Source organism: Lolium rigidum, chromosome 5, assembly GCF_022539505.1.
Source record: "Lolium rigidum isolate FL_2022 chromosome 5, APGP_CSIRO_Lrig_0.1, whole genome shotgun sequence".
Lineage (NCBI taxonomy): Eukaryota > Viridiplantae > Streptophyta > Magnoliopsida > Poales > Poaceae > Lolium > Lolium rigidum.
In genome coordinates, this window is record NC_061512.1 from 162,893,910 (window position 1) to 162,906,170 (window position 12,261).

At 47.4% G+C, this 12,261-nt stretch overlaps 2 protein-coding genes across 2 annotated transcripts; both read left to right on the top strand.

The window, feature by feature from the left end:
* The first annotated feature begins 516 nt into the window (after positions 1-516).
* LOC124656631 (amino acid transporter ANT1-like) lies at positions 517-2,643 on the top strand. Its single transcript, XM_047195341.1, has 3 exons — positions 517-741; positions 1,501-2,145; positions 2,254-2,643. The coding sequence occupies exons 1-3, from the start codon at positions 517-519 to the stop codon at positions 2,641-2,643; spliced, it is 1,260 nt and encodes a 419-aa protein (XP_047051297.1).
* Positions 2,644-4,117: 1,474 nt separating this feature from the next.
* Positions 4,118-7,441, top strand: LOC124654492 (protein FLUORESCENT IN BLUE LIGHT, chloroplastic-like; the record flags this gene model as incomplete). Its single annotated transcript, XM_047193493.1, is given in 6 exon segments — positions 4,118-4,192; positions 4,993-5,117; positions 5,346-5,505; positions 6,404-6,433; positions 6,436-6,723; positions 7,061-7,441. Coding segments are annotated over 6 exon segments (881 nt in total), but the record flags the coding sequence as incomplete, so codon positions are not given.
* Positions 7,442-12,261: the final 4,820 nt, after the last annotated feature.

A 12,261-nucleotide genomic window follows, 5' to 3' on the forward strand; every position in this document is an offset into this window, starting at 1 on the left:
ATATAACGGATTGCTAACTTCTGGTTAGCCGTAAACTAAGTTAGAGCCTGATCAACTCGACGACAGTTAGATTTGTATCGTGATTCGTGCATACGATGCATGTGTAATTGCATATCTTTTTATCTCAATTACAAGTGAATTACATATGAAGACCGGGAATTAAGCTACTCCTTTTGAAAACAATCTATCTCTATCTGTATAATTCCTCTTAACCAAGACCAGAACAAAAAAAATCCATATATGCCTCCCTCAACCTCTGACCAAACTAGAAACAAACATGCCTGCTTTGCTCGCGTTCTTTTTCTATCCTCTCTCTTTGTAAATGATGTTCTTTTTCTATCCATCTCCACCCAAGTCAAATTCAGATCAGAGCATATATAAGTCGCGCGAGCCGTGTCCCTCCCTCCCTCACTCCCTCGTGCGCCAACGCAACTCCAAAAACCCAATTTTTGCTCTGCCTTTCCCTGCCCCGGTCTCGTCGCCACGAGCCGACCCGCAATAGTTGTTTTGCTGACGATGGCGGCAGAGGCGGCGCCGCTGCTTGCGCGGGAGGACGGGACCGCCGAGGGATCCGGGCGCGGCGGCGCCACGTGGGCGCAGACGCTGGGCAACGTGGTGGTGTCCATCGTCGGCACGGGGGTGCTCGGCCTCCCCTACGCCTTCCGCACCGCCGGCTGGCTCGCCGGATCCCTCGGCGTCGCCGCCGCCGGATGCGCCACGCTCTACTGCATGCTCCTCCTCGTTAGTACCCACCGTACACTGCAATACTGCATCATGCCCCAACTGCCGTATCTGTGCATCATGGCCAACTTCCTTATCTGTTTACTCTGCATCCTTCGAGCTTTACTCTTCCCTTGTGTGATTTGCTGTTTTTTTCCACTCATTGTATATATGCTTCCTTTCGACATTTTTTTTTGGAGCTGCTACAACCTGCAACGCGTTCAGCATATATATAGATCGGGATTAGTTGTTAATGAAAAAGTTCGTGTCATTCGTGCTTAACTTCTACGTACTGTGATTGTCAGCCGAGACCCTAACGATTTCGCTCACACACGCACACGAACGAGGATGAGAGAGAGCGAGAGCGCACACAAGAGTTTTTGCGCAGCATAATGTCGGACTGCTTTTCTTGTTTCTCCTTTTTCTATTTATTCAGAGATTACAAAGCTCTCGACAGAACGAGCTAAACCCCCGCATCGTTGGTTGTGCAATGTGCAATAGGTTTAGTCAACAGTGATCACTTCAAGATCTCAGGAACTATTATGAAAGCAAAAAAAATGTCCACTTTCCTTGTAGATCATTGGTTGGGCTCTCTTCCTCTCTGTCAGCTTTTGTCCATGTCGCTCAACGGTCAAAGTATCATGTCGATCTTTTTTCTATTGCCTGTTGAGCATGTTCACTGCTTTCGGTTGGGCTAAGCCTAAGAATATTTTACTCTTACAAACTGATTCAGCTTTTGGTTTGAAAGCATCACTAACTTGTTATATTTTCAATCTGAAGGTGGACTGCCGAAATAAACTAGAAGAGGAAGAAACAGAAGAGCCACGTGACGTGCACTACACATACGGGGATCTTGGTGAGAAGTGCTTTGGGACAATCGGCCGATGCTTGACAGAAATCCTCATATTTCTGTCGCAAGCCGGTGGCTCTGTTGCTTACCTGATATTCATTGCTCAGAATCTCAATTCCATGCTTCCTCAGTTTATGTCGCCAGACGGGTTCATCTTCGCCATCCTCCTGCCTATGCAAATCGCGCTCTCCTTCGTTCGCTCGCTGTCCTCTCTTTCACCATTCAGCATATTTGCCGATGTATGCAATGTCCTAGCGATGGCCATAGTTATCAAAGAGGACGTACGGCTTTTCGATCATCCGTTTGCAGATAGAAGTGCTTTTAGTGGACTTTGGGCGGTACCTTTCTCCTTTGGGGTTGCGCTCTTCTGCTTCGAAGGATTCAGCATGACTCTGCCACTGGAATCATCGATGGCGGAACGGAAGAAGTTCCGCTGGGTGCTTTCTCAAGCAATTGTCTGCATCATGTTTGTGTATTCATGTTTTGGAGTGTGTGGGTACTTGGCTTACGGTGATGCCACCAAGGACATCATTACACTTAATCTTCCCAATAACTGGTCTTCTTCTGCAGTTAAGGTTAGTGCACTTTTCATAACTTATTTGGTGTGAGACGCCTACATATGACTTCCCACATAATGGGTGTTCAGTTTATATCCAAGTTTTGAAGAATCTGTTAATTGACAGGTTGGACTATGCATTGCACTTGCATTTACATTCCCGGTGATGATGCACCCGATTCATGAGATTTTTGAGGCGAGAATCAGATCAAGTGGGTGCCTTCAGAAGCTTTCCCACAATGCCGGTGGCGCAAACTGGATAGCCTTGCACTTGAGCCGTGTCGCTGTGGTGACCGTATTGGCTGTGGTGGCCTCCTACGTGCCTGCATTTGGGTCCTTCATCTCCTTCATCGGGAGCACGGTGTGTGCTCTGCTCGCGTTCGTGCTGCCTACTGCCTTCCATCTGAGCATTGTGGGATCGTCGTTGAGCCTGTGGCGACGCCTGCTGGACTATGGTTTCCTTCTCTTTGGCCTGGCTTTCGCCTGCTATGGAACGTTAGCTTGTTATACTGAATGAGATCAAAGTGCCAAGGACTATGTTGATGTGTATTTTGTCAAGTGCAAATTATAAACCATATGACTAAAAATCTAACACAAATAAAGAAAAGAAAATAGCCATCATCTAAAAAAGAAAGGAAATGGAAAATAGAGGTTGCGACGACACTTATGAAGAAAATTCATATCAGGGTTTCATTTGAAGGCACAACAATCTGAATCCATGGTGTTTATCACGGACTGATGCACCATTGAATTGCATGGTACCATCGTTATTCACCAATTCGCCATGATTCATGAAACAAGCCACAAGTGAACGCATCATACATCACAAATTCACAATACGTGCATCTGCATCGCGGTTTGGGATCAACAGTGCACTCGTAAGACATGTTGGGGCCAACTTCCTCTAGACAGGACTTCCTGCATTTCTCGGGGGTACACTCCTCCATATAGGAGAAGGCCGAGCCGTAGCGCCAAGTAGTTGCCACTGACTTGGTCGCCATGTTTGTGGATTTGAAGCACATGCATTAGGATAATCCTGTCTATTGCGCTAAATTGCCATGTCTGGCAAATTGTTGAACCATATATAACATTTACCTTTTTATCATTTATAGGCGAAGTTGTATAATATTTGCAACCAGTTTCCTGAGTTCAAGTTGCAATTGATTTTAGTTAGAGGGGACTAGTGGGTAATTGACATAATTTACACGGACCAACAATTAACTCAAGAGTAAGACCCAGCTCCTTTGGCATGACATGTTCGGTTTTGTGCGTGCATGTGCATGTGAGGGGGGTCTACAGTGAGATGTCGATCTACGGAAGTGTATATTATTAGTATGATGTTATACTTCAATAGAATAGAAGATTCTCCTAACTAGTCACAATACTTCGCATATGAAAATGGATAAAATGCACCGTAATGCCAAATAAAGTCTTTTGTGGGCGATTGTGGTCATTACGTGGGTATGTTTATGTTGACCCAGACTTGACCTAACACGCATGTATATGTCTACATTCTAGTTTGTGTTTGAATAAAATGCTACATACATTGAGAAGTTTCTTTTTTGCGAGAATATATGAATGCTCTTCTTTTGTGAGCAAAGCTCATTTTGCCCTTGCTAAATTATAGTATGCTGAGATTTTTTATATGAATGCTCTTCTTCTATGAGCAAAGCTCATTTTGCGTTTGCTAAATTATGTGACCCTTCTATCACTACTATGAAAAATTAGCCAAAAACGCAGATAAGAGTAGGTTAGGACGATTGGAGAAGCTGGATTATTATCCGCCTCAATGCCAAAGCCAGAATCTAGGAATATGATGGATCCAAACCAAGATGTACTACTTTCACCTTTCCTGGGCTTATGTGCAAAATAAACAACTAAGGCACTTTATCATCATCCCGAAGAGACATCCAACGAGGCAAAGGAGGAGATTTTCCTTATCCTCCTGATGCCGCTTCTCATGCGCTTCTCCCCACCGGGGGCGGCGCCGTCGCCGTCGCCGCCGTACCGGCGAAGCTCCGGCGAATATATCAGACGAGCCAACGCTGTCCTCTGCGAGACTTCTGGTGAGTTCTCGTTTCATCCTCTCCACCTACATTGCTGATTGCTCGTATTAGTCTCTCGTTTCCGTACGGCGGTACATCCCTGAGCGATGGCTACTGACCGCTTGCCTCTAATGCCTTCCGGCGTTGGATTGGAGATGTATTTCGCTGATTCTGTTCGATTTAGGTACGCTAGCCATTTTTTTTTTAGACGGAAGGCTCGAGCAGAGCCCGGCTTTAAATTACTAAAGCCCAACGGCAGAGTACAACAATGGAAACCAACACGACAACACCACAGTAGCATGACAGTCTTACAACCAACGATCGAACGAGAAAACAAAGGAACACATCACAGACCGGCAGATGCCCCAACACCGCCCAAGCCTAACACCGGAGATACATGACCACAAGAGGAAGGCAGCTGCTCGCTATCTCTGATGGTCGAATGGAGAGTGCGGATCCGGCCAATCGCCCACTCCACGGCCTCACGGTCCTTCCTCCTAGCCACTAGCTTCCACACCTGGCTCGAGGTTCTTATGTACGCTAGCCATTTCATGATTCGTTTGTATGACCATTTCAACTTCTTACAAATGCTGAAGCCCGAAGGAGCAAAACGTTTAGCCATAAATTGTCTCATTAGCACAAGACCACAAGTTATAAGTACATCGATGTTATTATGTATCCTACAAATGGGACCTGGGTGCCTTCTCAAGAGGAAAGAGCGAATGTTTCTTCTTCTACTTCTTCTTGTCATGTAACGATTTTTTGTTGGTGTTGAGGGGGTATGTAACGATAGCTGACATGTAATGGAAATTTTCCTGCAGAGCGAGTGTTTCCTTTAGCTAGATGTGCCTCCTCATCAACTGACCACGCTCATACTAGCAGCGATGACTTCGATATAGCTAATGGACATGGTCATTTTCTTATCAAGTCTACATCTGATCTTCAGGTATGATGGTGAGTCCCTTGGTCTATTTTTAGAGTATCACAAAAATAATTGAACCAAACCTTTTATTGAACATAAGGCTGAATTATGCCTTGGTTTTTAGTCGCTTCAAATGTGTTTCAAACGGATTTATGTTCTTTCAGTTCTCAGCAGAGCTTGAGTTTACTGCTTGCAGACAGTTCTGTTGATGTCTCATCTATAACATTATACTACTTAATTTTTTCTTTGCAGACAGCTGTATCTTCTTGTTTCGGGAAAGCATTTGTTGTCAGCAGTGCTGTCATGCTTGTTCTGCCACCCAGCTGTTTCGCAGAGCAATGTGAGCCGGGGTACTCTCTTCCTAACATGCCCCTGCTGTTTGCAATAGCCATGGTCGGCGCTACTGTCGGAGGTAAAGTTATCATGCTATGAACTAAAAAGATATAGGTACTTAGGGAAGTGTTTGCGCCTAGCAAACTAACTTCATTTTCACCCCAACAATACGTAAACCATAATATTCTTACATATGTATTTTTGTTTTCTAATACTTCATCGACAACTTGAGTAGTTATGAATATCTGAAGAAAGACATGCCAAACATGAATTGCTTACACTTTCAGTAGAATAACATCAGGGAGTTTGCTAATCAAGCATTTACGTCTGTGTTTTACTCTTTATTTCTTAGATGAAAATGGCATTTTGCTTAAATCATGAAATATGTCTAGGTTCTTTACCAGCCTATGAGTTTAAGTAGACTCAGTGCTACCTGAACTGAGGTCTAATGTCCTGAGCATAGAGGTTTTGTTAGCATTTATACATATACTAAAATTGAGGACCTTTCCAGGAGGATGCTTCTTTTAGGTACGTGCAACGATGTAATAGCTAGTCTTGCCTTTGACCTTCAGGTCCTCAATATTGTTCTATTTTTTGTTTCTTAATGAATCAGCAGAGTGCCTGCCTTTCCTGTAAAAATACTATTTGTAGTTTTGTACACATCCAATCCAAATATCCTATCTTGTTTTCACATATTCAATAAGTTTCAGTTTATTGTATATGAAAATAATTTGGATGTAGCCGTAAAGACCCGAATTCCTACCGATTATTTAAACAGTTACTATTTGTCAGTGTGACAGTTTTTTCTGATGGCCATTTCCCCATCATTGCTCTTGTTTGCATAAAGAATCAGATAGTTGGTAGTTCAGGCTACCTATTTCCCCTCGATTATTCTGTAATTCTCGTTATATATATGACTTTCCTGGTAACTATCCAAGATTTTCTACGTTATATTGAACAATTCAGAAATCCTGTAGGGCTCCTTGCGAGACAAAGGAAAGGAGAGCTTAAAAACTGAATGATCAACTACGTCAGATAAACGCTTCACTGAGAAGACAAGCCAAGATCGAATCTTATGCTCCTGCTTTGAGCTATGCACCAGCTGCTAGTAAGGTGCCAGAATCAGAAGTTATTGTTGATCCTCACAAACAGCGGCTAATTACATATCTGAGGACTGGGAAGAACTACCTGAGAAACCAAGCTCCCGACAAGGCATTTCCTGAGTTTAAGGCAGCTCTTGATCTTGCACAATCTTTGGGTGATCATGTTGAAGAGAAGAAGGCTGCACGGGGATTAGGTATGTTCTTCGTTGTTTGGCATGAATTTCATTTATTGTTTACTTGCACACACATTTCAAACTGAATGCACTGTGACGCATCCTTCATTGTCTAGGAAGCCCAGCAGAATTACTTCTTCCCTAAATTTTGTAAAAAAGCTGAACATGGCAATAGTAGTTCAATCATGATAAATACGTAAACATTTTTTTCATCGGTTTTAGCAGTAAACTGAATCATATAAACACGGCCATGAGGTGTCATTACTCAGTGTGTTACCGGGCATTGCTGATTGAAATATTATGATGCCCATTTTATTTTTGCAACACCCAAATAATGGAGTTACTTTGCTTTGACCAGGAGCATCATTACAAAGACAAGGAAATTACAAAGAAGCAATAAAGTACCACTCAATGGTACTCAGCATCTCCAAGATGACCGGAGAGGATTCAGGTGTCACTGAGGCGTACGGAGCAATAGCCGATTGCTACACCGAACTTGGTGAGCTCGAGAAGGCAGGCAAGTTCTACGACGAGTACATTGCAAGATTGGAGAATGACTAAAACCAAGAGTGAGTGTGTATGTTATCTGCGAGAGACAAAGACAGGCTAATATTTTTGTTCTTCAGTAGTTATGTGATGTATTGTAAATGTGCAGTTCCCGGCCTTAAATTCAGGATTACTATTGTAACTTTGAAGTTGTTTTTGATCAATAATGTGAGATTTTGTTTGGCCCAGATCAGTACCAATGTACCATGCAGTGTAGCTATTTTTGTAGTGCTGGTTAAATTTAAGTACACACCCTTTCGATATACTCGAAAGAAGCTTTCGCCAGCAAGCCCAAAAGTTAAAAGAAAGAAAATACAAAAGAAGCTAATGCCGTCACTGGTAGATCAACGAAAACGAAGGCAGCTCGCAATTGCTGCACCGTCCGGAGAAGTCCCACCGCTTCCTAGCACACTGAATTGCCGCATACCAAACAACACCTTCAACAAGGAAGCGACGCTGCTGCCTGCACTAGTCCTAGGGTTTCCCACGGTACGTCGCTGCGTCGAGCATGCCAACATGGATTTCTCCCAATCTCCAAAACCACCACCCGTGACGACTCGGAGTGCTCCACCCAACTGCCACCAACCAGCATGCGCCACCACGATCTTGAAGCCATACTCGCCGTGACACGAGGCCTCAAGGAAAAGAAGGGGACAACAGGGTAGCAACACCGTAGCCACGCGGGAGAGATCAACCTCAAAAGCCTTCGCGGTAGCTGACCAGATGTGCCACCAAAAATACACCGAGCCCATACTGTCCCGGCCGTGCCCAAACTGGTCCGTAAAGTTCCCGCCGCCACGCTGCAGCAGGCCGGCATACAGCGCAGCCACCACCCAACTCCCCGCGTCCACCTCTAGGTAGCAGCAACGCACCTAGATGGGGCCCAAAGGGCCCAAATCTAGGCCGGGAAGCCGCAGCTAGCCGCGCGTCGGCGACCGGCCATCCGCCACCAGGCCACCGCATTGCCCCGCCGCCATGGAAGCCAACCAGCCCCGCCGGACCCGCATCTAGCCTAAAAACACCGCTGTGGGCGCCGATCGCCGTGCCTCCTTAATTACCACGCGCGTGAGGAATGGCTAGCCGCCACCGCCAGTACCGCACGAGCAACACCCGGCGGTAGCACCGACGGCGATTGAGCGGAGGAGGAGGAGGAGGAGAGGGAGCGGCGGTCGTTAGGGTTTTCTCGGTCGTCTAGCGCAAGATCTGATGACGTCCCCCTTTTGAAATCCGACTTTCCCATTTGACTCTTTTCAAATCATCTCAACCTTCACTGAATATGGGAATTCTACTACAGTTAGGCCATACTATTTTGGTTTTAAAAGTTTGAGTTGAAGGCGTAATTTGACTGACCATATTTGAGTTTGAGCCGTAAATTACACGCACGGTATTTATAGCCAAATGGTTTACAAAATCACAACCAGGCAAATTGCTTTCGAACGAGAATCTAACTGGTGGCCAACTGAAATTTTCGCCCTTGACGTCTCAAGATATGTGTTCGGCAAAATTAGGATTCAAAATCTTTCTGCACATCCAAGGCCAAACTGGCGGCCCCACGGCCGTTGACAAAATCTTGTTCGAGATTACGTGTGACCTCAGCTTCACGTTCGCACTCGTAAAGTTGGACGAAATCTGGCTGCAATTCTTCAGAAGATACAGCTTTCCTACGTTCACATTTGTATAAGGGCATCTCCAGCGGCGCGATGCAAACGGACGCTAAGCGACCGTTTGTGTCCGCCGTGAACGAAAATGCGTCTGGCAACGCCTCCAGCGGCGCGACGCATAGTGACCGGGCCGTCCGCGGAGACGCAAACCTGGCCCAAATATGCGCTAGGTTTGCGTCTCTACGGACACTGCGCGGACGCGCAAAGTGTCCGCTCGGTCCTCGCACGGGCCCGCCTGGCAGGGGCACAAATGCTTCATCTTCCGCGGCATTACTTGCGGGCGGCGCGCTGCAGCCTTTGCAGGGCCGCGTTAATGGCACGCATCGCCTTCCGCGAGCGTGCGCAGCTAGGCGGCGTTGCAGTGGGCAGGCCATTGAAGGCGAGATGGCGTCCGAGCCTCTTAAAGGGACGCTGTCGGCGGCCATTTTCCCGATCAAACCATTGCCACATCCCACACTATCCACCCCACCGACGCCATGGGAAAGAAATGATGGCCGTTCCGCAAGACCAAGAACGACCACGAGTCTAGCGGCTCGCGGTCTGGCAAGAAGGCACGGGTCGGCCGGTACGTCCGCGTCGACTTCGTGCGGCAGCTATGGGAGGAAAACCGGCCGGTATCATGGCCGGACGCGAACTTGCGGGCTGGTACCTCAACTCGAGGCGCGTGCCGGTCCCCCCCCCGCCGCGCGCGGCGCGGGCGAGCGGCGGGACGAGGTGCGCCGCCGCCGAGCGATCTTGCCGCCGGATCTACGGGAGGATCAGGCGTACGGGATGAACTCCTACAACTGGATTTCATTCGGGACGTGGGAGTTCGACGCGCGCCGCCGGGCTGGCTACCTCGGCGACGTAGACTACTTCGAGCGCGAGATCGCCGCAGAAGAAGAAGAGAACGACCAGGAGGACGCGGACGACGATGAGGACGAGGACGAGGACGTGAACATGACACACTACGACCACGACGACGGCGGGCCGGCGTGGGATCCGGAGACCCAGCCGCCTGACATTTCCGAGGATGAGGCCATTGCCATGGCACTGGCCAACAGCGAGCAGGAAGAGCTCAACGACCTCGCTTTGTGGGACGGGCTCGCAATCCAGCTCCGCGAGTTAGCGCTTGCGCAGGGGAAGCCGTCGACTCCTCCGGCCACGCCGACGCGTTCCAACGATCCCGCTCCGCCTGCTGCTCCGGCGTGGGATCCCTGGCCACAGCCTCCTGCCCATGCGGCGGTACCTCCTCCACCGCCGGCGTACGAGCTACCATGGCCGACGCCGGAGTTCATTGACTTCGTCAGCGACGACGAGCAGTACGCAACACCTACTTTTACCACGCCTTTATGAATTTTTTATGTTTTTTTATTAATGTAAATTATGGCTTCATGAATGGAAAAAATTATGCGTCGTGCCGCGGGAGCCACCCCGACGCAAACGGACGCCCGGACGATTTCGACCATTTGGGACGATAGAGATGCCTAAGAGCATCTTGATCACGTGGTGTATAATGTACACCACCAACACTGTGTTACAACAACTTTGCTACTTTTTCAGGCTTTTACACCATCAGTCTTTTTTTCTCAAAACTCAGGTGATGTGAAATAAATCACCAAACGCTCTATCGGATGGTGTATATTTTAGATTTGCAAATATATGGATAAAACTCATATCTAAATGATTTTAAAAAACAAATAAAATCTAAATAATGCTAAATATCATATTACACAAATAGTTTATCATTATTACACAAATAGTTTTTCGTCAAGTTGCACACAAATAAGCTCAGAAATAGGCATAGTTCATCACGAGCACACATAGTTCATCCACGAACACATAGTTCATCACACAATTCAACAACGAGCCCCACCATGCTCACCACTCCTCCATGAGATTCTTCTGAGAATCTTCATCTCGGATTTCCCATCAACTCATAGCCATGGTCATTTGAATTTTGACCGCTCGTTCTCGATGGTCATGTTATGCATGATCACGCAAGCCACCATGATGTACCAAAGTATCTCTTAATTCCATAACTTCACCGGACCTCTCACAATAGAAAATTGGGCTTGCAAAATCTTAAATGCTCGCTCCACATCTTTCCTAGCCGTTGCTTGTGCATAGTGAAAGTCTTGTTCTTTCGTACCTCTAGGAGAGACGAGAGGCTTCAGAAATGTAGCCCACTTCGGATAGATGCCATCCGCAAGGTAGTATCCTTTGTCATATGTGTGGCCATTGGCAATGAACTCCATAACCGGTGTCTCCATTGGCTAGCTTGGCAAAGAGTGGTGATCTCTGAAGAACATTGATGTCATTGCACGATCCGGGCATCCCAAAAAAAGCATGCCAAATCCATGTCTCCTGATCCGCGACGGCTTCAAGAATGATAGTGGAGTCCTTCTTGTGTTCTCTGAACTATCCATGCCAAGTTGTTGGACAGTTCTTCCACCTCCAGTGCATGCAGTCAATGGAATCAAGCATACCCAGAAAACCACAGGTGGCGTGTTGATCGTCAACAATCTAGCTGCGTCTTGATCATTGGGAGCTCTCAAGTACTCAGCCCCAAACACCTCCACCATAGCAACAACAAAGCGCTTGACACATTTTATGCTTTGGCACTCACTCATCGCCATGTTTTCATCAACAAGATTTGCTGGTATTCCATATGCCATCAGGGCATCTCCAGCGGCGCGACGCATACGGTCGCTCAGCGACCGTTTTCGTCCACCGTGACCGGAAATACGTCTGGCACCACCTCCAGCGGGGCGACGCAAAGTGACCGGGCCGTCCGTGGAGACGCAAACCTGGCCCAAATATGCGCCTGGGATGCGTCTCCGCGGACGCTCCACGGACGCCGAAAGTGTCCGCTCGCATCTGACGGACGTTTCGTCGGGCCCGCCAGGCAGCGACCCTGCGTCGATGCGTCTTCTCCGCCAGTACTGGCACCGAGGCGTCGCTTCGGCAGTCTGCGGTCGCGTAAATGGCGATGCCTCGCGTGGCGCGCGACCGTCGCCTACCTCTGCGCACATAGTAATGGCGATGCCACGCGTGGCGCGGCCGTCGCCCTGCCTCCGACCTATATAAACAAGGGCGCGAGCATCTCATCTCCTCCCCACTAAACCCTAGCCGCCTGATACGTCTCCGACGTATCGATAATTTCTTATGTTCTATGCCATATTATTGATGATACCTACATGTTTTATGCACACTTTATGTCATATTCGTGCATTTTCTGGAACTAACCTATTAACAAGATGCCGAAGTGCCGGTTCCTGTTTTACTGCTGTTTTTGGTTCAGAAATCCTAGTAACGAAATATTCTCGGAATTGGACGAAACGAAGACCCAGGGGCCTATTTTTCCACGAAC